We start from the raw sequence: 26,274 nt of genomic DNA on the forward strand, positions 1-26,274 counted from the left end.
TGAAGGCATAGATGAGGGGCCAAATTCAGCCTAGTTAAACCATTGGCATCAGTGGATTTGCAGTAGGTATGAATTTTGCCCATGATGTTTGACCAAACTAGTGTAGTAAGTTCTAAGGACAATCTATTGACAACTTTTAAAAAACACATATAGAAACAAAGCTCAAATTACCATTAAATCTATTTCATTTTTGGAGACAAATGTAGTTGTCTTATTTAAATGTTATATTTATTAGGGAAGAACCAGCTGCCTTAGAATTGGCTTCTTTATCAGTTTTGATTCCTTTCCCTGGTTCCCAAACAAAAGCTGTTGGAAGGGCCTGGATAGTTCACCTTCATTTCAGTTCATACCAGGAACTTGTTTTATTTTCGACGAATTAACTCCCTTCAGCATCCTCTTCCCCGCAGCCCAAGAGAGGAGTTTTATTGTAAATGTCTGTGGCTGTTACAGCTCACGTTTAAAGATGAGGGTTTGCAGTAATATCCCATGTGAATATCTGTGACTAATATAGTTAGTCTGGGCAGGTAGAATTAAGTACATTATTACTAAGTGAAGCATGTCCTTAAATGTGGCAAGTTACCTTTCTTTGTTCCTCAGATGTCTCCTTGTATTACTAAGGACTGTGGAAGTTGCCAGATCCTTTAAGATATCTCATTAAAATTTCAGGATTCCATCTGAAATTAGGATGCTCTCGCTAAATCTTTCTAATTGAGATTAATTTTGCTCCTGCTCTTCTTCATCTGCCCAGGTTCATTGTGTCCCCATCAGAGCCCTGTGTACCCCCTTCTGTTTTCCATCCACATCACATCTCCTCTCCTCTTAGCAAGGAGAACTGGATGGAACTGGATTCCTTTCCCTAATCAAATAGGGTTGCTTCTAAATGACAAGAGGGAGTCTCTTCTCCTTAGAGGGTAATATACCAGGACTATCAATCACACCCCAGTCTCTAGCATGAGAGAGAGATCACTGGGCTGGCCAAAAAAGGTTCAGATATCCTAGGGTTTTTTAACCTAAATGCAGAGCCGTATTAAGATGTGGAGAGAGAAAATCCTCTGATGAGACTGTTTGGCTGGTATGGTGAAGAGATTGCAGGGCGAACAGGTGAAAGGGAGGCAGCAGATCTTGAGACTCAGTGAGTCTCACCCCACCTCCTACTAGTATAAATAGGTTCATTGGAGCACCTCCATCTCCACAAGCCTTAGTAGGCTCTCTTGGTGCACCTGGCAGCCACCCCTTCTGCTTCTGCTTATAAGGGCCTTAGTAGGAGCGGCAGGTCCAGAAGAGCCTAAATGTGGTTCTCAACCCCCTGACTCTTTTAAAGAGTTAGCTGGTCTTTTCAGGTACCTGATGGTCCTGTTTAGCTAGTCTGGGCCAAACAAGCCTCCTCCTACTTCTGGGAGAGAAGGAGGACAGGAGAGTTGATGCTCAAAGCATCCTAAAGTTTCCTGGAGTGGGAGCAGGAATCCCAGCTGTCTCCCAGAGCCTGTAAGGTGAGCGGAGTGGGGGAGGGCAGGGGAAGGAGGAGGGAAGGGGTGGCAAAACTAAGGTAATCTGGCTTCCTTAATTCTGAATTTCTGTACTTTTCAAATGATTGAGTTTCCCCATATATTTAACCTTTATTGTGAATTTCATGGATTTTGACGGTTGCTTTTTTTTTTTTTAAACTACAGTGTTCTTGGAAGAATTTTGACTTTTACGTTACTGATATTCTGGATGGAGCCATTCATGGTTCCATAGGGAGTTAAAGGCAGCGTTCTGATTTGTCCTTAAAATAGGACTAAACTTGCCCTGTTAAACACTTGAAATACTATTGTCACCTTTCAGTAAGACTGGGTCACATTGTTTTTCATGGACAAAGTGTGCGTGTGTGTGTGTGTATGTGTGTGATATGCTCAAACTTAACTGACCTTATCAAAGACTTGTTTTGACTGGGATATATATGTGCACTGTGGCCAAGTTGCATTTTCTGCAGGAAGCCCACCTTTCTCTATTAAGAGAGATGGTGTGGCCTAGTGGATAGAGGACTGGACTGGAAGACAGGAGGTATGGGTCCTAGTCCTGGCTCTGCTACTGACATGCTGTGTGACCTTGAGCAAGTCACTTCACTTCTCTGAGCCTCTGTTTCCCCTTTCACCCTTTGTCTTGTCTATTCAGACTGTTAGGTCTTTGGGGGAGGTATTGTGTTGAGTATGCACGTTTACAGCTTCTAGCCTAAAGGGCCCTGATCTCATTTGGAGTCTCTAGATGTTATTGCATTACACATGGTTAGTTGGTGGTGGTGGTTGCTTATCAGCCATAATGATGTATTAAAATCACTTGTGAATTATTTTTTTTAAATAAAGAGGCGTGTGGGATGGGTTGTTTATTTTGGGATGAAGATATTGGTTACGGCGAGAGAGTGTGTCAGAGGCACATCTGCAGGATGAGTCAAATCCCGCCATTTGTGGGTATTCCGCAACCCCATCACTTAGAACAATGAAAATTTGTCAGCCCAATCCAAATATATAATAAGGATCAGTCATAACCTGATAGGGCAATAGGCTAGATGACCTTAAGGATCTATCTAGATTGCAAAACTGTCTTTTTGAGAGGTTTCAGAGGAACAGCCGTGTTAGTCTGTATTCGCAAAAAGAAAAGGAGTACTTGTGGCACCTTAGAGACTAACCAATTTATTTGAGCATGAGCTTTCGTGAGCTACAGCTCACTAAGTAAGGGTTAATGCTGTAATGGGATATATAAACCATGGCTCCTGTGAACTTGCAAGCCCGAGGAAGACTGAAGAAATTGGCTCTGTTCCCTGACAATTTACTGATTGATGCAAAGTTTGCATCAATCTATTCTGCTGTGGAGTAAATAAATTGTGCCTTTCCTGAGAAGTGACGGGCCAGCTAATCAAATAGTCAGACAGCGGCTTCCCATCAGGCAAAAGGCCAAATTCTGCTCTGCATTACACTGGTGTAAGTCTGGAGAAAGTCCACTGAAGTCAACAATGACTCTATTCAAGTCAGTGGACCTACTCCCATTGTGCCAGCATCTGTGCCTGTGGTGAGCGCTCCGGATTGCGCTTGTGTCAGAGGACAGAAGATGTGTTGCTTGGCCATGTTGCAGATGTGGTTAGATAGGAGTAAACTGGCAGTGTGGGATGTGCTCATGAGGAACTGGAGCCAGGAAATGCTGGTTAGCAAAGCCCTAGAATGTTGAAACTAGAGACTGATGTGCTGTCTTCTAAGGGCACTAGACTATTACAAGTACTGTGGAGCAGTTTCATGATACCCCCACTGACCTTATTGTTTTTCCTCTTGGCAGGCACAGTTAAGCCAGGACAATAGCACAGTGGGTCACCTTCCATCTAAGTGCATGGTGGATTTTGTGTTTGGAGAAAGGAGGCATTTGCCAAAGACAAGAGCTCTTAATCGACTTATGCCATATAATGGTTCAATTGTGGATGCCTGCAGCAGGGTTTGTTGTCAAAACTGTGTCTGCTTGGCTTTGAACCAAATGGAGATGCATGTTCAATTAGGGTGGGTTTTTTTGGATGTTATTTAACAAAATAGTCTCTTCCCTCCTGTCCCCCCCGTCCCTTCCCGCCCCATCCCACCCACCCCCCCAGTTTCTGATTAGCGGCTCATCATTCACTGGACAAGTGCTACAAGTCAGTTTTGCAGGAAATCATAGAAAAATCATGCACTGGTATTTATTTATAAACCATTGCTTCATCTGTAGGGAATGAGCTCAAGATAAAGGCTTTGAAAGCCAACTCTTCAAGGGAGAATAACAATCTAAGATCCTGGTTAACCAATTTATTTTTTTCTTTTTGAATGTACTATTTTGTGGTCCTTTGTATATTAGTGGATTCGAACAGTCTAGATTCCTGCCAACAAGTATCTTTTTTAAGGGACAATAGTAATTTAAATATCACATTTTTGTCTGAATGTTTGTGTGTGTGTTTGTGTTTCCAGAGTTGCTAGTTACTCGTCCTTGTTCTCCAGTTGGTGAAGTATTTAAATAGATTCTGAAAGGTTCGCAGGGGTCCCATTGTAGCCTAAAAATTGAAACAATGAGATTAAAAACAAAAACCACTCGCATAAAAGTGTAATGCATTTGACTTAATTCACAATACCAGCAACTGATATTATATTCTTTCACTCAGAAGTAAATTACTTGGCTCCTGATCTCTCCAGTGTAATTTACTACAGTGTATGTTTTAAAGCTATTTTTACGTGCATGTTAAAGGCTAACATTGCAGTTTTCTCTGGCTGGCTGACGTGTGGGGGGGGGAAATCCTTCCTTACAGCCATGGGTGAGATGAAATACAGCAGTGCTAATCTCTAGCACATGTGAAAAATGGGGGTAGTGGACTCAGAGAACAAAAAGTCCAGATACCAGCAGTTAGCTGACATGTCAGCAGCTGCTAAAGTGGAAAATGAATGATAATTGTTGGTGCAAACCTTCAGAGGGTGTCTAAAGATCACAGCAAAGGGTTAATCGTAGCCATGTGTGTAGTGCCTTCTGGCATTATATAGCATAGCAGAGCTAGTATTTATGAATGAAGGTCAGACATGTCACTTTCAAGCATAGGTGCTGGAACTGCGGGTGTTGGAAGTGGTTTGCATTATATACAGGGTTAACAGTTTGGTTCAATGGCTCTCAGCACCCCCACTGTAAAAATTGTTCCACCACCCCTGCTTTCAAGACCATCTCTGACTAGCTGTTTAAAGAAACAAACAAAAAACCCCACAATATTTTGTAAAGAACAAAGCTAGGTTGAATTGCAGCCCTAATTGCTCTGATGTGTCAGAAATGTGACATGGTGCACAATATGTAGGGGCTCAAGGGTTTTATCCCATCTCCACCAAGTGAGAAGCCAATGCTATTATTAGTAACACACTGACTCATAGAAGCAAGAATGCCAGACTGCTTGGGCTGTGTCCCTGCTGCACATGCGGGAGCTAACAATAGAAGCCCAGCCTAGATGCATTAGGCAATAGGCATTTTTTCCCCATGCATTTCCCTACACGTTTTTTTATTTAAATAAAGACTTAGTTGAATAAGACATACCACATCAGAGCTGAGAGAGGCTGGCTTCTTTAATTTCTTTCTGTTCCGGGTGGTATATATACAAAACACTTCGAAATATTTGCAGTAAATAAAATCTATCACGGGCTCTATGTTCTGTTTCTCCAAGATGTATCATCTATCTGCCGTTCCGTCGGAAGGGTGCCTGCAGATGGATTATGCACATTAACTTTTTTTCTCCTGAAGTTAAGGCTTTGGGAAGGAATTGCCTTATGGTGGCCTGAGATACAATCCAATTTCACTCTGCGAAGCCAGAAGTGTGGTTTAATTGAGTTTGTTACTGGGAACCAGGAATACCTGAGTTTTGAACCCAGGTCATCCATTGACTTCCTCTTTGAGCTTGGACAAATTGCTTAACTTCTCAGCCGTTTCTTCCTCTTTTTTTTTTCTTTTCCCCCTCCCTTTTCCCCAGTTGTAAAACATGGATGATAAAATTTACCTGCCCAAAAGGGGCATGGTAAGGATTATTTAATATTTATAAAGTGATTTGTAGATAAGTGCAAAGCATTATGAATAAAGCCCTTTGGAGAAGGAAAATAGATATAAGTACAGTATTGCCAATCACAAGGGTTCACAAATCATGGTCTCTTCCCCCCGCCCCTGGAAAAAAAGTGAGATTGGCTTAAAATGTGGGTTTTTAAAAAGTATATTTTATATTTGTCTTCTGGTTTTTGAGCCACTAGGCATTGTTTTATTATTATTTTTAGGCCTTATGCAATAAATATGATTAAGGGCCAGCCAAGAATGGAGTCCCATTATGCTAGGTGCTGTACAAACACAAAGTAGCAGACATTTTCAAGCTTTTCTCCAAAATCTCACAGGCTGGAAACTTGCTACTTTTTTTTTTTAATAAAGTCTAAGCATCTCACCTAATAACATGACTCCAGAAGCTGGGGCTTCAGTGGAAAACAACAAATCATGAGAATTTCTATGAAATTGTGAAAGGCTTGGCAACACTGTAAGTGCTTTATTATTTTATGACATCATAAAAACCAGACAAGTTGCATGTCAGGACTCAGTAGTGCTATATTGAATGGACAGAGGTGTGTGTGTGTGTGTTTTGGAGAAATTTACAGGTAGCCTCATTGTTCAAGACATCAATCTTTTCAGTTTTTTGAGCACTCATCATCTTTTTTAAATTTTTTTAAAGAAGGGAATAATAAGAGGATTTGGAGCTTATACATATTGTACCTCCAAAGCAGATGAGTGACCCAGAACCATGCCAAGAAATTTCACTTAGTGAACATTTTGACCTTTGCTCCCAAACCTAGTTGCCGTCTAGAGAAAACACTCTGGGTTTTTTTAATGTTTGACTATTTTTTTTTAACAGCATCCTTCAGAGAGATGGCCAATGTGCACAGTCTCATTTGACTATTTCATTGTGTGCTGTGGTGGAAAGACATTAGGAGAACGTCACAGAGCCTGTTTGCTTTCTGGATATTCGCAAAAAGAAAAGGAGTACTTGTGGCACCTTAGAGACTAACCAATTTATTTGAGCATGAGCTTTCGTGAGCTACAGCTCACTTCATCAGATGTTTATTGACTGGATATTGACATTTATGTCTGTTTTATTAACATTTATGTCTGTTTTAAAATGAAAACAGAAGTGGGTAAACAGCGCTCCATCAAAGAAAGTCAGCTCTGCTGCCATTGTCCACTTGTTAAATTTCCAGTCACCTTTGTGCTTCCTCACACCCTTGGGAGGAGGTCTCCAAAGTTCAGAAAACGAACGCATTATCCTCTTTCAAAACTATCCTTAAAACTTCCTTTGCTGTGATGCCTACAAAAAAACTTGCCAACAGTTAAACTGTTGGTATGCTGAGACCATGCCTGTCATGCTGACCAATATTGTTTTATTGTTTCTTTGTACTTCCCTGTCTGTCGGCATCCATCTGTTGTCTCTGTTCTTATATATAGATTTTAAGCTTTTTATGACTTTTTAATCTGTTTATACCGTACCTAGCACAATGGGGTCCTAGTCCATGACTAGGGCTCCTAGACACTAAAATAATACAAATAATCAGCACTTGTCCTATATTCATCTTAGATTCCATTCAGGCTCAGTTTGGTTCAAATGAAAAATAAGCTAGTGAATATCAATTTTGCAATTTAAACAGTTCCCCAGGGCATTCCTCAGTGCTCCTCACTTGCAATCTGTTCTCTGTCACTTGTGGGATAACTATGTTGCCAGTGCTATGCTGCTTGGCAAGGAGAAATGGAAGGTGGTGTCAGTGACTAGAGATTAGGGACGGTGGAATTTTGCGTTTGTTACGCAGCAGCTGCCGCAGGTTGTTTCAGCACAAGGGGCAGAGTCCACACGCACGGAATGAACTGGCACTAGTAACAGGAAAAGGGACAGAGCGGGAGAGAGTGAGGAGATAGGAGGCACAAGAAGAAGAGACAGTGACAAGCAATCAGACTGTATCAGATTTTGTGGAAAATCTGACCAAGGAAAAGACGCCTCTGGAATAAGCTGTCTCCTGCGGGCCCGCCCCCACCTTTTTTTTTTTTCCCCTATCCCAGCCAAACATTGCTGGAAGGAAAGTGTGCGTATGTAAATTACTTCAGTTAATCCTTGCTGTCTCTGCTACAAAGAGGACTCATTTGCCATGGTGAAAGAAAAAGGTAATTTACATGTATTGATATGTCAGCCATGATCGTCTAAGGTTTAAACCTTTCAGTGTAGAGTTAAAGTTGTTGTTGGTTGGCTACTTTTTTCCTGTTTTTATCCTTGTGCCAATAACTGCAGTGAGCTGCATTAAGTATTTCTGCATCTATTTCCCCTGCCGTAGGGTTTGGCTTGCACCTCGTTTCAGGTTGTTTTTTTTTCTTGGTAAATGCTTGTTTGTAAATGTTACCTGACTTGCATTTTCTATCTACTGTTTTATTGTGTTTTTATACAATTCCTGGAGTCTTTGCCACCAAATGAGTTACATTAAAAATGTAAATGGAATATTGTCATAGCCAGCAAGCCCTGGACGTGAAGGAGCATGTCCTCAGTTTGTTTTTTGTATAGAAATGGGCTGTTTTGTAAAGGATTGTTTTTTGTTGTTGTGTCTGGACTCTGCAAATTGTAATTGATCATTGTAATTTAATTATCTTAAATCACCCCTTAAAGCTGCTGCTCAAGCAAAAGACAGACTTGGAGTAGGAGAAATCAGGGAGTTGGCCAAGGAGTCGTTCTTTTCAGTAACACAGGTCTGTCTCTCTTGTTGCATTACAGTGATATGAAATATAATCTAAACTCAGATATGACTCATGGATTGGAGGTAATTTTGAAATTTAATATTTTAATAGGTAGATTCATAGGCAGTAACACGAGGCTTAAAGGCAATCTCTGCATACCACACAGAGAATCTGTGTAATTTATCTCTGCTTATAAATCTCAGTAAAAGCAGGCTGGACAGAATGTAATGTTGGAAAGGGGTGGAAGTGTCAAATTAGGCTAATAATTTAGTAGATTTTTACCTCTGAGGCCTTAGCTGAAAACTGGTTGAGGTGACAAATAAAATGAATTGAGTGACCTTAACCTGGTCTGTCATGGGCATGCCAAACCACTGAACAGTCTGGCATAGTTCTGGTCAATTGACAGTCCCTGCTTAAGTGAAGCCCAAGTCTGGCATCACAAGTATTGTCTGCTGTTCAGGTTTGAGGTATGTTATGTGGGTACTATCAGCCTCTCTTTAGCATTAGGGAGTCACAGATGATATAGTGATCAAATCCCACTTGGGTCAGCTCAGCCCTTCACCCCTTCCAGCAGAGGTAAATGAAGTAAGGTGGAGATCACTCTCCTTACAATGTGTATGATAATCAAGTTGGGCCATTTCCAGCACAAATCCAGGTTTTCTCACCCTCCGCCCCCCCCCCACATACAAACTCACTCTCCTGCTGGTAATAGCCCATCCAAAGTGACCACTCTCTTTACAATGTGCATGATAATCAAGGTGGGCCATTTCCAGCACAAATCCAGGTTTTCTCACCCCCCCCCCCACACACAAACTCACTCTCTTGCTAACTCATTATGCAAGGTAGCCTATTTCCCCTTGTTTTTTCCTCCCCCCCCCCCCCCCCCCCGACGTTCTGGTTAAACCTGGATTTGTGCTGGAAATGGCCCACCTTGATTATCATACACATTGTAAGGAGAGTGATCACTTTAGATAAGCTATTACCAGCAGGAGAGTGGGGTGGGAGGAGGTATTGTTTCATGGTCTCTGTGTATATAATGTCTTCTGCAGTTTCCACAGTATGCATCCGATGAAGTGAGCTGTAGCTCACGAAAGCTTATGCTCAAATAAATTGGTTAGTCTCTAAGGTGCCACAAGTACTCCTTTTCTTGATACCTCTCTGTTACAGATTGCAAACAGTCAGTAGCCCTGAGTATCTTTCCATATTTCTCCCCATTATTTTTCTGCCGTACTATTTCAGACAAATATTCCCACAACTCCTTCCCCCACTTCATCCAGGACATCAGGAGTTGCAGCTACTTTGGAGCTGATTCAAATGCCACTCTGTAGTGTTGCTTGCTTTCGAGATGACATGCTAGTCTAGTGCAGCTGGTACCCTCTCTTCCAGCTTCTGCATGTGTTGTCCTCTCTTTAGCGTGCCTAAAATTCTGCCTGTCTAATGCCTGGGAAACCTAATGGTGGTTCATAAACATGCTGGCCAGGAACTGGAGGGGCTGGTTTCAGCTAGAAAAATGCAATCCCAATTCACTGACGTGCGAACCAGTTAGTAACGGTTTATATAAAATTAGCATGCTTCATTATGTTCACAGTGTAGAATGATTTCAGTGTGTGTCTGGTCAGCTCAGATATGTGCATAGAAAAATATTGAGTCCAGGCTGCTATTCTTCAGGCACCAGATGACGTTGGCAGAATTATGATTGACTAACATTACATTTTTGTCCCTCTGAATGTGCACCTGTCTGCTTCCTTTGATCTAGTTAACTTGACACATTGTTACGCTATTTCATTCAAGAACAACTTGCCCTCACAGTATTCAATAACTGGTAAAATAACTTATGTGTGCTTCTCAGTCAGTATCTGCTTTTCAGAATATCCACTGTCACGCCGCAACTTAAAATCCCTACTGTGGAGTGTAACTAGTGTATTAGTTTTGAATCCAGTTTAGTAATATATTTTTCTAGCTAGGAGCTGGCCTATAGAACTAGACTAAGTGTTACAATGTTGAGGTTTGAGACTGAATTTTGAACTTGAGGTCAAGATCCTCAGCTGGTATAAAATGGCCTAGCTCCAATTAGAGCAATGCCAATTCACAGCAGCTGAGGATTTGCCCTGAGGCTTGATGTTTTGGCCAACAGATTCTGGGAGTATCCACGGGTACAACTCCCATTCTTACTTGAATGGTAAATGCCAAAAGATGAAGGGAGGAGTTGACCCTGATGGTATTTTAACTTACGATCCCTATGGGAAGTTATGTGAGATCACATGTCGGGAAGACTCAGGGGAATGGAGCTATGCCTTGATAGGCCAGAGTTGTCCTCTGGAATGACAGTGCTTGATTGAAAAGATGGAAGTTTGATGGAGACTTTAACCCTCAAGTGCGCCTGTCCTGCAGGAGGTCCCTCTGGGTCTCTCTGTGTAATGGTAGGCACAGGTGTCTGGAGGGCTCGGGATGCCTTAAGCTGGGGGTGGAGTGTGTGTGTCAGGGAGTCCCAGCCAACCAAGCATCACAGAAAAAATCAATATATTTCAGCAAAACTTTAATAAAATTTCCATTTGCAATTTACCCTTTTTGTCTCTTAAAATATTGCAGGGAAATATGCAGTGCCCTATTAGTTGAGGTGTTGCCAAGTTAATTCATTAAGTTCATGGTCAAGAAACTTCCTTGATGCTGTGTCCCCAGTCCTGCCTTCTTTTCTATCCACATCTCCCATTGCAGTTATTTATGCCAGTACCAGAACTGAAGCACTTTAGATGAGATTACTCTTGAAGACCACTCAAACTTCAGCTTGTACATGGAAAGCATCTTCTTGGTCACTTAACAGTTTTCCTTGCATGGAACAAGGTCAAGGTTACAGAACAATGTGTCCATTTAGTCATTCTTGAGTGAACCTCTCTGGTGACAGGTTTTGCCACCTTCACCACCCTCTGAGTGTAATCATGAGTACCTAGCACTCTTAGACTGGGTCTCCAGGCTGCAGCCTTCTAGTTTACCAACCATGATAAGAAGACAAGCCCAGTTGTGTTTGGCACCTGTTACCCATTTTCCTCCAGGAACCTGTGACCACCAACTGATTTACAGTAACTCAAAAACAGCTTCTTCAAAACAAAATATTTATTCACCCACAACTCCATAGCAAGCAGAGACAAGGGATAAAACCACAAAATGCCTATATATGAGGTCTTACATACACTTTATTCTTTCCTTGCAAGTTTTGGGTATGTTCCACTCAACCCAGTCATCCCTATTCCTGTCCTGGGAGAGAGACAGTCCCTGCAGCATCCTCTGTATTCCTCTCAGAAATTCACCTCCATCTGCTGCTTGCTCACTTTCTCCCGCCCCCCCCCCCCTTCTTGTCTCTGCAGGGTTTTTAGTGGTTTAGTGTTCCTTTGTTCCTACGCCCTGATCTGGGAAGAATAAGTCTTGCTATGCTGGCTGGAGCATTTCCCAATTAATAACTCCCCCATTGTTTCTCAAGGAACCGTGGTATTCTCTCTGGTTGTACCTTGTAATATTTTCCTGTTTGTTTTCCCCATCAGCTTCCTTCAATTTAATTCCATGCAGTCAGGCAGTATAATATCAAACAGTAAAATGAGTTGCATATGATGTTAAGAAAAAATAATACAAATAGCTTCCTCCTCCACAAGCACATTTTATACCTGTACTCCAGGGACTTTCCAGGTGTAATTCATAAGTTGATTAATGGATTCCAAGGCCAGAAGGAACGATTGTGGTCATCTTGTCTGACCTCCTATGTAACACAGGCCATAGAATGTACCCAAAATAATCCCTAGAGCAGATCTTTTAGGAAAACAGCCAATCTTGATTTAAAAATTGTCACTGATGCAGAATCCACCATGACCCTGGGTAAATTGTTCGAGTGGTTAATTACCCTCACTGTTAAAAATGTACACCCTCTTTCCAGTCTGAATTTGTCTACCTTCAGACTGCATTGAAGAGACCATTATTAAATATTTGCTCCCCACGTAGATACTTACAGATTGTAATCAAGTCACCACTGCACCTTCTCTTTGTTAAGCTAAATAGATACACTCAAAGAGCTCAATCACAATCGAGATGTTGGTTTTGAGTTATGGATATGGGTCCTGCCTCTTGGTCCTCTTTCTCCACCCAAACAGCCAGGGTGATTGCAGCCAGGGTGTCGTCACTGACAGTTCAATAGTTGGATGTTTTGTGGGTGAACAGTCTCAGTGTAGTCTCTTGACTCTGGAGCTTGCATCCCCAGTTGATCTGGCAGACTCTGATTTGGTTGAGGTTTGAGGAACTATATTTTCCTTTTCACTTGTGGTTTATGCTGTGTCAAATTTAGGCCTGTTTTAATCTGTGGGTTTTGGGTTTGGTTTTTTATGTTGCTGGATCTGCTCATGGAGGTCTCAATAGACACATTTTATAAATATGTGAAACTAATGTATGTGAAAAGGTGGTCTTATGGTTAATGTAGTATACTGAGAGATGAAGGTTCAATGTCTGGCTCTTTGATAGATTTCCTGTTCTTGGGGGAAGTCACTTAATTGGTCTGTCTGCCTTCAGTGGCTCATCCGGCTATTCTCTTCCTTTGGATATTAACACTTCCTTTGTCTGTTTTGTGTATAAGAATTTTCTTTGGGGCAGAGAATTACTCTTACTGAGTGTGTGTGAGCAAAGAGAGATACCACCACCACTTATAATGGTAACTATACCCTAACATAACAGATATCACTTCAAACACTGTAATACCTTACCAACCGTTAAAAAGTAAAGTAAAAGAATGACAGTTGTGTTTGTGTGTGTGTCTCTCTCGCCTTATGGCTTTATCCTTTTAAAATACTATATTTAAAATTTCAGCTCTGATGGACAGCATTACGTGTTTTCTTAAACTTTTACTTTTATAGGACCGATTTCACACTGTAGGATAAATATTACCATCCTGAGAATGGGGCAACAGGCTTTGTACCGTCCTGACATGTTTGATGGATTCCCATGTTTTCTGTAGTGGTATGCCAGCCATTCTCTCGCATCCCAGCTATATGCTAAAGGGAGCTTGAGCAGATGCTGTGGAGAGAGATGTAGGGAAACCGCCATTTACATCAAGAAATTTGGAGTTGTGTTTGGACTAGCGGGAGGGGATGACATAAAGGTTTTAGTAATTGCATTTGAGACACCTACATTCATGTGTTCGGGTACAGTAATCTGCACTCTCTTCACTTTGGTTGGATTGACACTTGGATGACACTTGAAAAAACTAAGGGCTTTATACATCCCTTGGCATTTCTTAAAAGACTAAAGTTTCAGGAAAGTGGATTTCTTCTTTTGTTTAAAATCAGTAATTAAAACAAAATTAAACGGCTGCTAAGAAATACTTTTCTAAGGGTAGCTAAGATCTCTGGTATGAGAACTTATTAGTTCAGACCATCTTAGGTCTGTCAAGCATAGGGTAGTCAGGAGTTGTTTTTAGGATCAGTGCAAATCAGAAGAGGGAGGGTCTGTAGGGTGACACTGAATGGCACTGGCTGTGTTTAGTTCCCTTGGAGGAGAGAGTTGGAGTTTTTGTTTTTTGTCTGTGGTCAGTAGCAATCCATATAGAATCCCTTTGCTATAATTAATATGAAAGGCTGCTCTCTATCTGAAAAACACTGCACTGACCATGTCGGTATCCCATTAAGTATGATTAGTCCTTACCCATTCGTTGATCCTGGGGATCTCCCATGCTTATTTTGGGCCTGGTTGAGGTAAGCACATGCTTAAGCCCGTCTTTGTTCAAAACAGCATGTCTTTAAGTCTCATTGACCTCCGTGGGCTTTAAATTAATCACATGCAATCCTGTGCTATGCCTGTGCTATCCTGATTGGGGGGGGTGTATGTGATTTTTGCCTGTTTGTGTAGTTGTAATGTTTTTGCTACTGCCTGCCCTCATTGTTACACATATTTAGAACATTAGCTGTATCCTTGTGTAACTGATGGAGATGATACAAATAATAGGTGGCACTTATATGGCACTAATCGTACAGTGCTATAAACAGGAACAGTTTATTCTTCCCGCCATCCCAGTGATGCACATAATCCTATATTACTGTCCCCATTGTACAGAAGGGGAAAAGCAAGGCAGGGAGGTAAGTGACTTGCTCAAGGCTAAGAAGTTGGGATCAAACTATATAACATCAACCATTTATAAATGAAATGCTTTTTTAAAATTTATTTTTCTGGGTATAAATCCTCATTACACAATAGTGTGTGTGCATGGTCTAATTGTCATAGTACTGAAAACAGCATGGACAACAGGCTGGCTGGCCAGATGTATTGGTGTTCCCAGTGCTGCTCACTTCAGTTCAGCATCACTAATGTTCTAGTAACCCACTCCAGGGAGTCTGTGAGTTGCTATCTGAACCTAGAGCCTGGTGCACATCAGAGGTTTATTTTGTTTGTTACTAATAGCATCTAGGGGACTTACGCTGTTAGCTCAAGCAGAAGCAGGTTCTTTCTGCACTTAGCTCTGAAGATCCAGCGTTCAAATCTCTCTCCTGCTTCAAGTAGGGTTCATTATATTACAAATAATGCCAATTTTTAAAAAAAGTTCCTAGTATAGATAAGGAGTTACAGAGATCTATAACTTATTTATTTAGTATTGAAGAACCACAAAACAAAAGTTGATATGACAGCACGATTTATGAATTAGAGAAGCAGAAGTTGGTGTATTTTCTCCCCCCTTCCCTCCCCCCCCTTTGTACTAGGTCATTTCCAAGAAACATCAATGTATTTGGTAGTCTGCTTTCTCAGCAGTCATCAGTATTTTCTCAGCATTTGTGTATTTAAAACATCTCACTAAAAACGAATGTGCTCTTTGGAGTCGGTGATATTTATTGCGGAAATGATATTGCATGTTAAGGTCTTGACTTTTACTTTGCAAATGTGCAAAAGATCCATGTTTCAGGAAGGGCTGTTCATATGGCAGGGCCTGTAGAGTAAGCGTATGCCCTCATCAGTGTTTCACACAGGAGATGGCTGCTAGGGGCGGTAGCCCATCAGGGGGTTATGTTGTTATCCTAGAATCATAGCAGTCTAGGAGTGGAAGGGACCTCAGTAGGTCATCTAGTCCAGTCTCCTGCACTCAAGGCAGGCCTATGTAATAACTAGACCATCCCTGACAGGTGTTCGTTTGACATGTTCTTAAAAATCTCCAGTGATGGAAATTCCCCCTCCTACCCCACACCTGGCAATTTATTCCAATGCTTAACTACCTTCATGTCCAACCTAAACCTTCCTTGCTGCAATTTAAGCCCGTTGTTTCTTGGCCTGTTCTCAGAGGTAAACAAGGAGAATTTTTCTCCTTCCTCCTTGTAACAACCTTTTATTTACTTGAAAACTGTTTTGTCCCCTCTGTCTTCTTGTCTCCAGACTATACAAACCCATTTTTTTCAATCTTTCCTCATAAGTCATGTTTTCTAGAACTTTAATCATTTAATCATGTTTCCACGGTACACATCTGATGAAGTGAGCTGTGGCTCACGAAAGCTCATGCTCAAATAAATTGGTTAGTCTCTAAGGTGCCACAAGTACTCCTTTTCTTTTTGCGAATACAGACTAACACGGCTGTTCCTCTGAAACCTGTCATTTAATCATTTTGTCAATCTTCTCTGGATTTTCTCCAATTTGTCCACATCTTTCCTGAAATATGGTGCCTAGAACTGGACACAATACTCCAGGTGAGGCTTTATCAGCATGGAGTAGACTCGAAGAATTACTGCTTGTGTCTTGCTTACAACACTCCTGCTAATACATCCCAGAATGTTTGCTTTCCTTCCCCCCCCCCCCCCATTGCTACACCTTTGGCTCATTTAGCTTGTGATCCACTATGACCCCAGAACCCTTTCCACAGCACTCCTTCCCAGGCAGTCATTTCCCATTTTTTGTGTGTGCAGTTAATTGTTCCTTCCTAAGTGGAGTACTTGGCATTTGTCCTTATTGAATTGCATCCTATTTACTTCAGATCATTTGTCCAGATCATTCTGAATTTTAATCCTATTTCCAAAGCACTTGCAACCCCTCCCAGTTTGGTATAGTCTGACACTGAGGCTAAATCCTGAGAGAGAGATTGGAGCTGAGGGGTAAGAGCCTAGATGGACAGATAAATCCACGTATTGTGTGACCGTGTGCCTGGGACGGACCACGCTGAGAATGAGGCATTCAGGGCAGACTGCATGAAACAGGGCAGACAATCTCCAAAAACTCGTGATTTATTCTATAATTAGATTCACCAAACCAGTATCAGAAAAACTTCGGTAGCACCACACTGGTTAACAAGAAGCCAAACACAGTCCTCTTAAGGCATTCCATTCCTTGGCTCCCATTCAGACAAACAGATCTAATATAAAAAGAAAAGGAGTACTTTTGGTTAGTCTCTAAGGTGCCACAAGTACTCCTTTTCTTTTTGCGAATACAGACTAACACGGCTGTTCCTCTGAAAACAGATCTAATATAGTGAGGGGTTACTGAAAACCCAATTCACCGTATGTGAGGTTCTACTAATCCCAAAGGATCAGACACTTATTCCAGGTCAATATGTATCTCAGATCTTATCCAAGTATCATGCTGTCAGCCAATCCTTACTAAACTAACTAAAGATTTCTTAATAGAAGAACAGAAGAGAGTAACTGAATGGTTAAGGAATCATATACATACAAGTGATTTTCAGTGTTCCTAGATCAGGATCATAGCAGTGATGGAATAGGCTGCTGGCTTGTAAAAGTCTCTCTGGTAACTTCCAAAAGATTGGAAGGTTCCCAATCCATAGTTCAAAATACTCCTTTTAGTTGTAAATTCACAGTCCAGAGAATTGGAGGAGTAATGAGGCAAAATGGCAATGTCTCAGGTGTCTCTTGTATCTTCTTCCACGTGCATGGAAATTTAATGTCCCAAACAAAGCCCACAGCCCTTGTGTATGGAAAGTTACTGACAAAGATGGAATCCAAGGTCACATGTCCACATCACATGCCCTTATATGTTTTGCTGAATCACAGGGGTGGCCATTGGCTCCTTGCTGTCTGAGGCATCCAGAGGAAGACTCAGTGAAGAGCTGATCTCCCTTACTAGCCCATCACCAACTGAATGGTCTGTGCACAACTAAATGGTTCATCAACGCTGGGCTGGCTAGATGGAATGTAAAATTACCTTATGGGTGTCACATAAGAACAAAACACGTGAGAGATACAAATGGATATTTGCTATGTATAACTTCAGATACAAAGATGGTACATGCATATAAAGAGGATTATCATGTTTAGCAGATGACAACTTTTCCGTTGATACCTTACATGAGACACTTTGTATCAAATTTAGTGCTATTGTGCCACAGTAGTAGCAACAATGCTATAAATGGTCATCTTCAGTAATACAGCATCACATCGTGGGCCCAGCTTCACTGTTTGGGAAATGGTGGTGTAGCTGACAACTGCCATTGCCTCTTTAAGAGGCTTAAAATGAGGCCTTTAATAGGGTTGTTGGTTGTCGTGGGGCAGAATTTGACCCAGAAATATTTTCTTTTGGTGAGGAAAAATACCTTTTTCAGTTAGGTAAATTTTTTTTTGTGGGGGGGGAGTGTTTTTTTTTAATAGACATTCTTATCTATTTCTGTGCAAAATTTCTCCCCTGTTGATGCATGTATTAAATTGTGTCAGTGACATGTCAGCACAAAGATATTGTAACACAGCTGGAAGGCCATTGGGCTAAGGAAATGTTCACCTCAGAAATCTCACTTCAATACTCGTGCTTAAAGTTTTATGTTTCATGTTTCTAAGTACCTTTTTATGCACCTTTCAATCTCTGAAATTCTTTCATAGCTATTTTGGAAGCTTAAAAAGAAAAGCTTAAATGCTTAAACTGTAATTTAAATTTGCTGCCTTTGAAGGCAGGAAACTAAGTGTGGATACAGTTGTTGTTGATGTGGCTAAGAAGCCATGGCTTGTTTCTCTGTGTTTTGTTTTACACCTGAGTGCTCACATCTTTCATTGGGAGGTTAGAATTTTCATTCTCTTCGGGGAAAAGCAATGGCATTTTCTGCTAACATCAGCACTTTCAACTTTCTTGCTTTTGTGCATCCACTCAAGATTTCAAATGAACAATTTCTACATCTGTCCTTTTATTCATCACTTTGTATAATATTTATGTATGGACATTATGTGACTCTCACTCAGGATGTTGGTTGGAGCTATTTACTTTTTGATCACTTTGTCTTACATTTTTGTTTAGATGACTGATTTGAAATAATTGTGTGTCTTTCTGTGTAGCAGTCTTTTAAAGGAGTTTTATCTAGTGATACTCAGAACCTATCTACATGACTTTTTTGTTTGCTAGCTGCTCGAGCTGTTTGGGTGTTGTGAGGAATACATGTATGCTGGCTTTAACTGAAATGGAAGTCTTGAAGAATGGGATTGATTGCCTCTAAATACTGTCTTTTTTAAATCAACTGTATGCAGAGAATTGTGTGTTTAGTGAGAGGAAGACAAAGGAGAATATAAGGGTGCTGAGACAGGCTTTTATTGCATTAGTACTACACAGCCTGGATTCACATTTCAGCTTTTCACCCAGATTGTGTCACGAAGAGTTCAGTGAAAACTACCAAGTCCCTCCGTGTCCTAATGCTGAGATGTAGCATCACACTAAATTCAGTTTATGCTCCTGCCCTTTGGTTCAATAACTGTTTATCTTGTAACAAATCTACTAGAAATTGTGTTGAGTTTTTCATTCAAACATTGGCTCAGTTGAGTTAACTTTGAGTCGATATCATCTGTTTCATAGCAAGCCATGGCTTGCAACATACTTTCAGTAAGATCAGTGCCTTTGTATTAGTGATAGTGGTTTTAAAAAAATAAAAACTGCCTTTAGCTTTTCATTGATTTGGCTTCAGGCACTACATGTGAACATACTGCATTGACTGTGTAGTTCTCTAGTTTGTTAGCTGTTTTATGGAAAAGATTCTTGTTTTTCTCCAGCATTGACTAACATATGTGAAGTATAAATATTGTAACTTCCTGAAGTATCTGTATTTACAAGACAAGCCACACTGTAGAATGCACAATTTGGTCACCAGGTTAGACGTTTTCTTAGGAGACACTTCAGGCATTTGTCTTGTAACTAAAACTGTGTGGCCAACAACAGTGAAATTCCATCATTAATTAAATGAATTCATTAATTAAATGAAGCTCAGGGCTATGCGATCATTTCAAGGTATGTCTTTCAGCAGCGAATAGAGTACATACCCACGTAGCCCCTCTGGCAGGGGTATAAACAGCAGCGTAGGTGTGAGGCACAATTTAGGCAAGAGGAGTAAATACACACCTGAAGGGTGTAGGTATGATAACCTACACAGCGCTGCTTGCACAAGCCGTGCCTCCCTGTCTACGTGGCTGTTTTTACCAGTGTAGTGTCCCAGTGCTGGAGCCTTTCTCCTCTGCAGGGCAGCTCCTCACTGTGGATCCCTGCCCTGCCTCGGGGAAAGGCACCCGTAGCAGGGAGGCAGCAGAAAGAGGCTGAGCCTTTCCCCGCTGCCTCCCCCTGCCAGAGCCTTTCACTGACACTGTAGCTACACACCACAGTGTGGACACCGTGTGCTTTTCACTGTGTGCTGAGGAGCGACATGTACGCTGTATGCCACCACAAGTGGTGTGTAGTGTTGATATAGCTTCAGTGAACTAGGAAAGTTTTCACTAGGGGGCCACTTTCTCAGCTGGTGTAAATCTGAAAATTGATACCAGCACTGGATCTGGACCATGGTCCTCATAAGCTGTATGTTATGATAGATTGCATAAGCATATTACACGACTCAGTTTTCGCTCTGCAGTGTATTTGCATCTTAAAGCATGGGGAACTACCTGTATTAATATCAATAAGACTTAGGGGTAGAATTATCATAAATGTCTTGTCCCACTGAAAGTCAATAGGACTTTGTATTTCTATGTCACTACTCATATACTTTTGACAATCCCCCACTAAAGACTAGCATCTTCAATAGAGTTAGTTCAGATTTACACCAGTATAAGTGGGATCAGAATCTGGCCTGTAAGCCCCTGTGTGGCCAGATGAGCAAACACCCCATACTGAATATACCTAATTTTCTTAATCTTTTGCAAATCATTTATCAAAAACACCATTGAACTTGTCAAGCAAATTATGCCAGTCACTGCACGCACATATGTCATGTTTTTATAAATATTATATAATGGGGTTTAAAATGGGATCAAATGAGTGCTGGGATCAAATAACTGACTTCACTGGAAGGACTCACATGCTTAAAATTTAGCATGTGCAAAAGTCTCTTCGGGCTGAGGCCTAAGACCCTCATTCCACAAGCTGTTGCATGTGGTGGTGTTTGCAGCATAAAGGCCTTAAAAGACACAAGAGGGAAGAAAGGAGGGTGGGGGATGGGTTGTGGGCTACAAAGTGGTCAGAGAGAAAATTAACACTTCTTGTTCCATATTTTTAAGATTCAATCAGTATTTAATTTTGGCTAATATATTTTTGTAGAATTATTTATCCCCCTTGACTTTTTACTATTACTGGTGCATTTGATGTACGCTTTTTTTTTTTTTTTTTTTTTGCTTTTGATAGTAATGAACACCAGAGTCTTTTCAGTTTATTCTACCTTTGCTTTACTCTTTATTTAAAGTTACAGCTCACCCCGGTTTTATCCTTGTGATGTGTATACACACATATATATTATTGATAATTTTTTTTTAAAGTGTATTTAATCCTAGAGTTTTCAAAATAATTAAGAAGTATGCAGAAGTCTTTTCATCCAACTTTTTCATATAAATTAACAGCTGGGTAGACTGATAAAAGCTATCCACAACTACCTATGTTCTTTTCTTTTCTTTTTTTTTCCTTTATAAACTATCCCAACCTACCATTCTAGCTATCGACGCCTCTTTATCATTATTATCTTCAAGGCCTTGTTTTTCCTTTCGAAAGAGTCTGTTTCTTGGGAGTACAGTACAGATGAGATAATTAAGAACAAACACATCTCTGGGGTGGAGATGTGCTGACATGCAATGTACTGGCTACTATTTAGGTAATGGGCAGAAGTATCTCAGTTGCTATAGTCTTTGCAATGAGTGGAGAGAGAGTGAGTCAAAACAAAACCAACGAGGAGTCCTTGTGGCACCTTCGAGACTAACAAATTGCTTTGGGCATAAGCTTATGTGGGCTAGAACCCACTTCATCGGATGCATGGAGTGACAACACAGGAGCAGGTATAAATACATGAAAGGCTGCGGGGTTGCTTTACCAAGTGTGAGGTCATTCTAACGAGATAAATCAATTAACAGCAGGATACCAAGGGACGAAAAATAACTTTTGAAGTGGTAAGAGAGTGGCCCATTACAGACAGTTGACCAGAAGGTGTGAATAACAGTAGGGAGAAATTAGTATTGAATAAATGGACACAAATCAGATATTAGGAATGGCAATATACAAAAACCTGTAGGAGAACACTTCAACCTCCCTGGGCACACAATAGCAGATTTAAAGGTAGCCATCCTGCAGCAAAAAAACGTCAGGACCAGACTTCAAAGAGAAACTGCTGAGCTTCAATAATTGGTTATATAAATAACCAATAAATAAATAAATTGGTTAGTCTCTAAGGTGCCACAAGTACTCCTTTTCTTTTTGCTGAGCTTCAGTTCATTTGCAAATTTGACACCATTAGCTCAGGATTAAACAAAGACTGTGACTGGCTCGCCAACTACAAAAGCAGTTTCTTCTCCCTTGGTGTTCACACCTCAACTGCTAGAAGAGGGCCTCATCCTGTTATCCCTAGGCTGATTCTTGCTTGATATTTATACCTGCCTCTGGAAATTTCCACTACATGCATCCAACGAAGTGGGTATTCACACACAAAAGCTTATGCTCCAATACGTCTGTTAGTCTATAAGGTGCCACAGGACTCTTTGCTCCTGGTATTGCGGAAGTTAAGTTTAGGTTTTGTAATGACCCAACCACTCCCAGTCTCTATTTAGGCCTAATCTGATGGTATCCAGTTTGCAAATTAATTCCAGTTGTGCCGCTTCACATTGGAGTCTGTTTTTGAAGTTTTTTGTTGAAGAATTGCCACTTTTATTATTTTTCCTCCCTTGGTATCCTGCTGTTAATTGATTTATCTCGTTAGACTGACCTCACACTTGGTAAACTGACCCCCATCCTTTCATGTATTTATACCTGCTCCTGTATTTTCCATGAATCCGATGAAGTGGGTTCTAGCCCATGAAAGCTTATGGCCAAATAAATTTGTTAGTCGCTAAGATGCCACAAGGACTCCTCGTTGTTTTTGTTGATACAGACTATAACACAGCTACCACGCTGAGTCAAAACAGAACAATCAGTTTTTATGCTGTGATCATGCCCATAAGTCACCTCTCTAGCTATCGATAGAAGCCTTGAGAATAGATAGCTTAGGTGCACTTCATTAATTCTAGTGGGAAAACTGAGACTGACAGAACATGTGTTATGGCATTAATGAGAAAAAGTGCTAGTTATTCTCAAGTCCCTTTTTCCCTTTGGGAAATATGGTCACCAAACTGGTCACCAAACTAAACGTTGCCAAATTATTCCCAACCCTTTTTTGCTAAGGAATTGACAAGTTTCCGTTTACAGGACTAGGCTAGAATAGACACGACTTGTGCCTCCCATATCTAGATGGGTAACTCAAATGACTCACCTCATTCTCTACTTTGGCATATGCTACATGATTGCCAGAAACTGGGAGTGGACACAGGTGATGAATCACTTGGTGTTGAGTTAAAGGCTTCCTTTCTCTATAAAGAAAGCTGTTTTTCCTCTGATTCCAAGTTTTGAAGTCAAGTTTTATAAATGTGGCACAATACGTCATGTACTGTATTAAGGGCTTGTTTTGTTTCATAAAAATACATTTTATCTGCTATTTTGTGTTTAAATTCTAGTTACCATCCTAATGCAGTTTGACACAAATCCTGAACAAAATTAATATTTAGTAAATAAGCCATATATCAGTCACCATTTTCTAACCTACTAAAAATGTACAGTAAATAAAATTATATATTAAGCTATATAATTGCTTAAATAAATGTATGTAGTTATAGTGTACCCGTCTAGGTAGCGCACATTCCAGATCTAGTGTGAAGGCTCTGTTTAGTTGTAAATCAACATGTTTTAGCTGTTACAGCAACCAATGAGAGTGCACCATTTTTTAGGAAAATAAATGAACTACCAATACAAACGTTAATTAAAATCGAGGCTTTCCTTTAGGTAACTTAAATCCTTATTTAAATCAATCCACCTTGCCTTGCAGACTGGAAGAGTGTGACTCTGTTTCCTGCCCGCCAGGCTGAGTCTGCCAATGTGCAAATATGTCTGAATCTGGAAAATGACCAAGTGCTAATGAGGCTCAGACAAAAGTCAATACTTTCTAAAGCACAGCGGGTCCAGATCCTGCTTCCCTTCAATTGCAGTTTTGCCATTGACTTCAGTGGGGAGCAGGATTGGGCCCAGTGTGTTTGATGTGACCTCGACTTTAGAGCATCCTCCTAGTGAGACATTTCCCAGAAGCGTCTCTCTGATTTGTGGTAAAGAGCCAAGCTCTTCTGTGGTTTGCAGCAGATATGGAGCTCTGCCAGCAGAACCTGCAGTTGAGTCAGCATTCATCAGCATGGTTCTTTGGTTTCCAAAACAGTCTTGCATTAGGAGCAAGGTTCAGGCACAGAAATATCGAGTGGCTGCCGTTTTTGTTTTCTTTTTTCAGGTTTTTTTTTTATCTTAGAAATGTTACTGTTCAAGTAATGGCTGTAATTTCCACTTGGGGTAGAGTGTGCTAAACAGTGACTGTCCTTGGCTAAGACAGTGATACACACAATGGCCATTGCCCTTTTTGTCACAGGAGCTGCTTTTCAGAAGGCAGCAGTGACATTACAGATTTAAAACTCCCACAAGAAATGTCCCTTTATTTTAGGAATGTTAGGGTGACCATATTTCCCAAAGGGAAAATGGGACACCCCACGGGGCTGGCCTCAGCTATTTGCCCGAGCCTGCCGGCCCAGCTGCTCACCTGAATCTCTCCTCCCCCCCGCCCGCCCCTTCGAGGCTTTTTCTGGTCACTCGAACCCTGCCTGCCCTCCGCATGCTGGAACCCATTTTTCTTCCCCTCCCCTGATGGAGCCCTGTTTCCTCCCCCCCCCCCCCGCCCCGTGCAGGACTGGCATCACTGCTAACCTCTTCACATTCCCTCGCACCGCACCCCTAGGGCGACCATATTTCCCAAAAGGGAAAATGGGACACAGCCTGGGCTAGCCCAACGACCCTCCTCCCCAACCCAGGGCTAGCGTCAGCAGTTGGCCTGAACTGCACCCATGTGGGGCTGGCCCGTCCCACTCTCCCCAATCCCCCTCCCTCCTCGGCCCGAAACGCTCACCCACCAGGCCCACGCAGAGCCTGCCCGAGCCACCTGCCTGTGTGGGGCCAGCCTGTACCGCTCACACCCTCGGCCCATGCTCTCATCTGAGCCCTCCCTCCCCCCCGCGTGGGCTGGCGTTGCCCTTCTGTTCCCCCACATGTTCCTCTATTCCCCGCTAGGGGTTGCCTCCTACCCCACTTTTTTTGGCAAAATTGGGCATTTGTCCCGTTTGCTCTTGCCAACTGATCATCACCAAAAAAGTTGGAATGGCCAGGACAGGGCTTAAAAAAGGGACTGTCCCACCAAAACAGGACATATGGTCACCCTAAGGAACGTGCTTTAGTCAAGTGGAAGTTGTGTTATCAGTCTCTGTCTTTGGAACAGTGTGTTGGGAGATGGGCATTGCCACTTCTTTTAAATTAGGTCTCTCTCATAGAGCCGACTTTAATATTACTTCCAAAGGGCTGGATTCTGAACTGAGTTACTCTGTTGCAAATCTAGACCAGTGGAATTACTCCAGATTTAGGCTAGTGTAGCACAGATACAAAATGCAATAAAATATACCAGATCATGACTAAGATGAGGTTTCCTTAAAGAATAGCAGGTGGCTGGAAAATGCACCCAGCTAGTGAGGTAAAGCAAGACTCCAAACACCAAGTGGTTGCAGCACTGGAGGATTCTTGTCTCCTCAAATAACTGTGGGACCTGATGTGTTTTTCCACTTAAAAATGGTGTAACTGATTTTTCTGAGTAGGAAAAAAGAGCCCAGGTAAAGGGGGCAGCGGGACTGTTGTGTGTCCTGTTCATAGCATGGACACTCAAAGGGCTAAGTGAGCTTTTTGACAGACAGTGTACCTATGTGGCTTGTTGACTTAGTGGAATCCTGTACTAAACTAAGGGACAATGTCTTAATTAACTTGGTTTGTTAAAAAGCCCAGGAACTTAAATTAATTTTGTCTTGGACAGTTCTTCTGCACATAATTTTGGCTTCAAATTTGGTTCTTTATAAAGGAAATGGCCCTGTTGCTGTTTCCAGCACACAATTTAACTTCCAAAATTGTATCTGCCCTACAAACTAACAAGAAACATCATTGAAAATTTGTTTTGGTGATCTCTTGTTTGCATGGATTGAATTTAGAGCAAAGCTGGAAGCACTGTAACAGCTAAGACTTCAATATATACAATGTAGGCTTCACAGTTAAGCTTGAAAAAGATAAATTTAGCTAAATAGTCAAAGAAATACTCACACATTTTTGATCACTGTATTACTAGCATTTCTTTTAGGGCTTTTCTACACACAAGTTGCACTTGTTCAACTAAATCTAGTTTTTAAAAGTCTGGTTAATTAAACTGGTGCAAACCCCTATGTGGAATCTTACACTGATTTAAAACTGGGTGTATCAGTTTTGCCTGCTCCATTAAATGTACTGATGAGCTAAATGGGTATATCAGGTTTCAAATGAGTCAAGTATCAGCACAGACTTGCTCTGGCTTAGTTACCTCATATGAAATTACACTTTTAGTTACACTGATGCAACTTTGTCTTAATGTCAGTGAGTACTTGAATTTCATTAATTTCACACTAGCTCTGTGGTATGTATGCA

The 26,274-nt window shown here is 41.3% G+C and overlaps 1 protein-coding gene across 8 annotated transcripts in view; it reads left to right on the forward strand.

The window, feature by feature from the left end:
* ABLIM1 (actin binding LIM protein 1) overlaps positions 1-26,274 on the forward strand; it is a 312,371-nt gene that overhangs the window by 98,418 nt on the left and 187,679 nt on the right. The window contains exon 1 of one of the 8 annotated variants that reach the window (XM_048857015.2): positions 7,403-7,701. The exons of the other annotated variants lie outside the window; for them this stretch is intronic. Coding sequence (XP_048712972.2) covers positions 7,686-7,701 — 16 coding nt within the window. The 5' untranslated portion in view covers positions 7,403-7,685. Of the gene's footprint in view, positions 1-7,402; positions 7,702-26,274 lie in introns of those variants that run through there. 8 annotated transcript variants of the gene reach the window in all.

The sequence above is a fragment of the Caretta caretta genome, chromosome 7, assembly GCF_965140235.1.
Source record: "Caretta caretta isolate rCarCar2 chromosome 7, rCarCar1.hap1, whole genome shotgun sequence".
NCBI classification, from domain to species: domain Eukaryota; kingdom Metazoa; phylum Chordata; order Testudines; family Cheloniidae; genus Caretta; species Caretta caretta.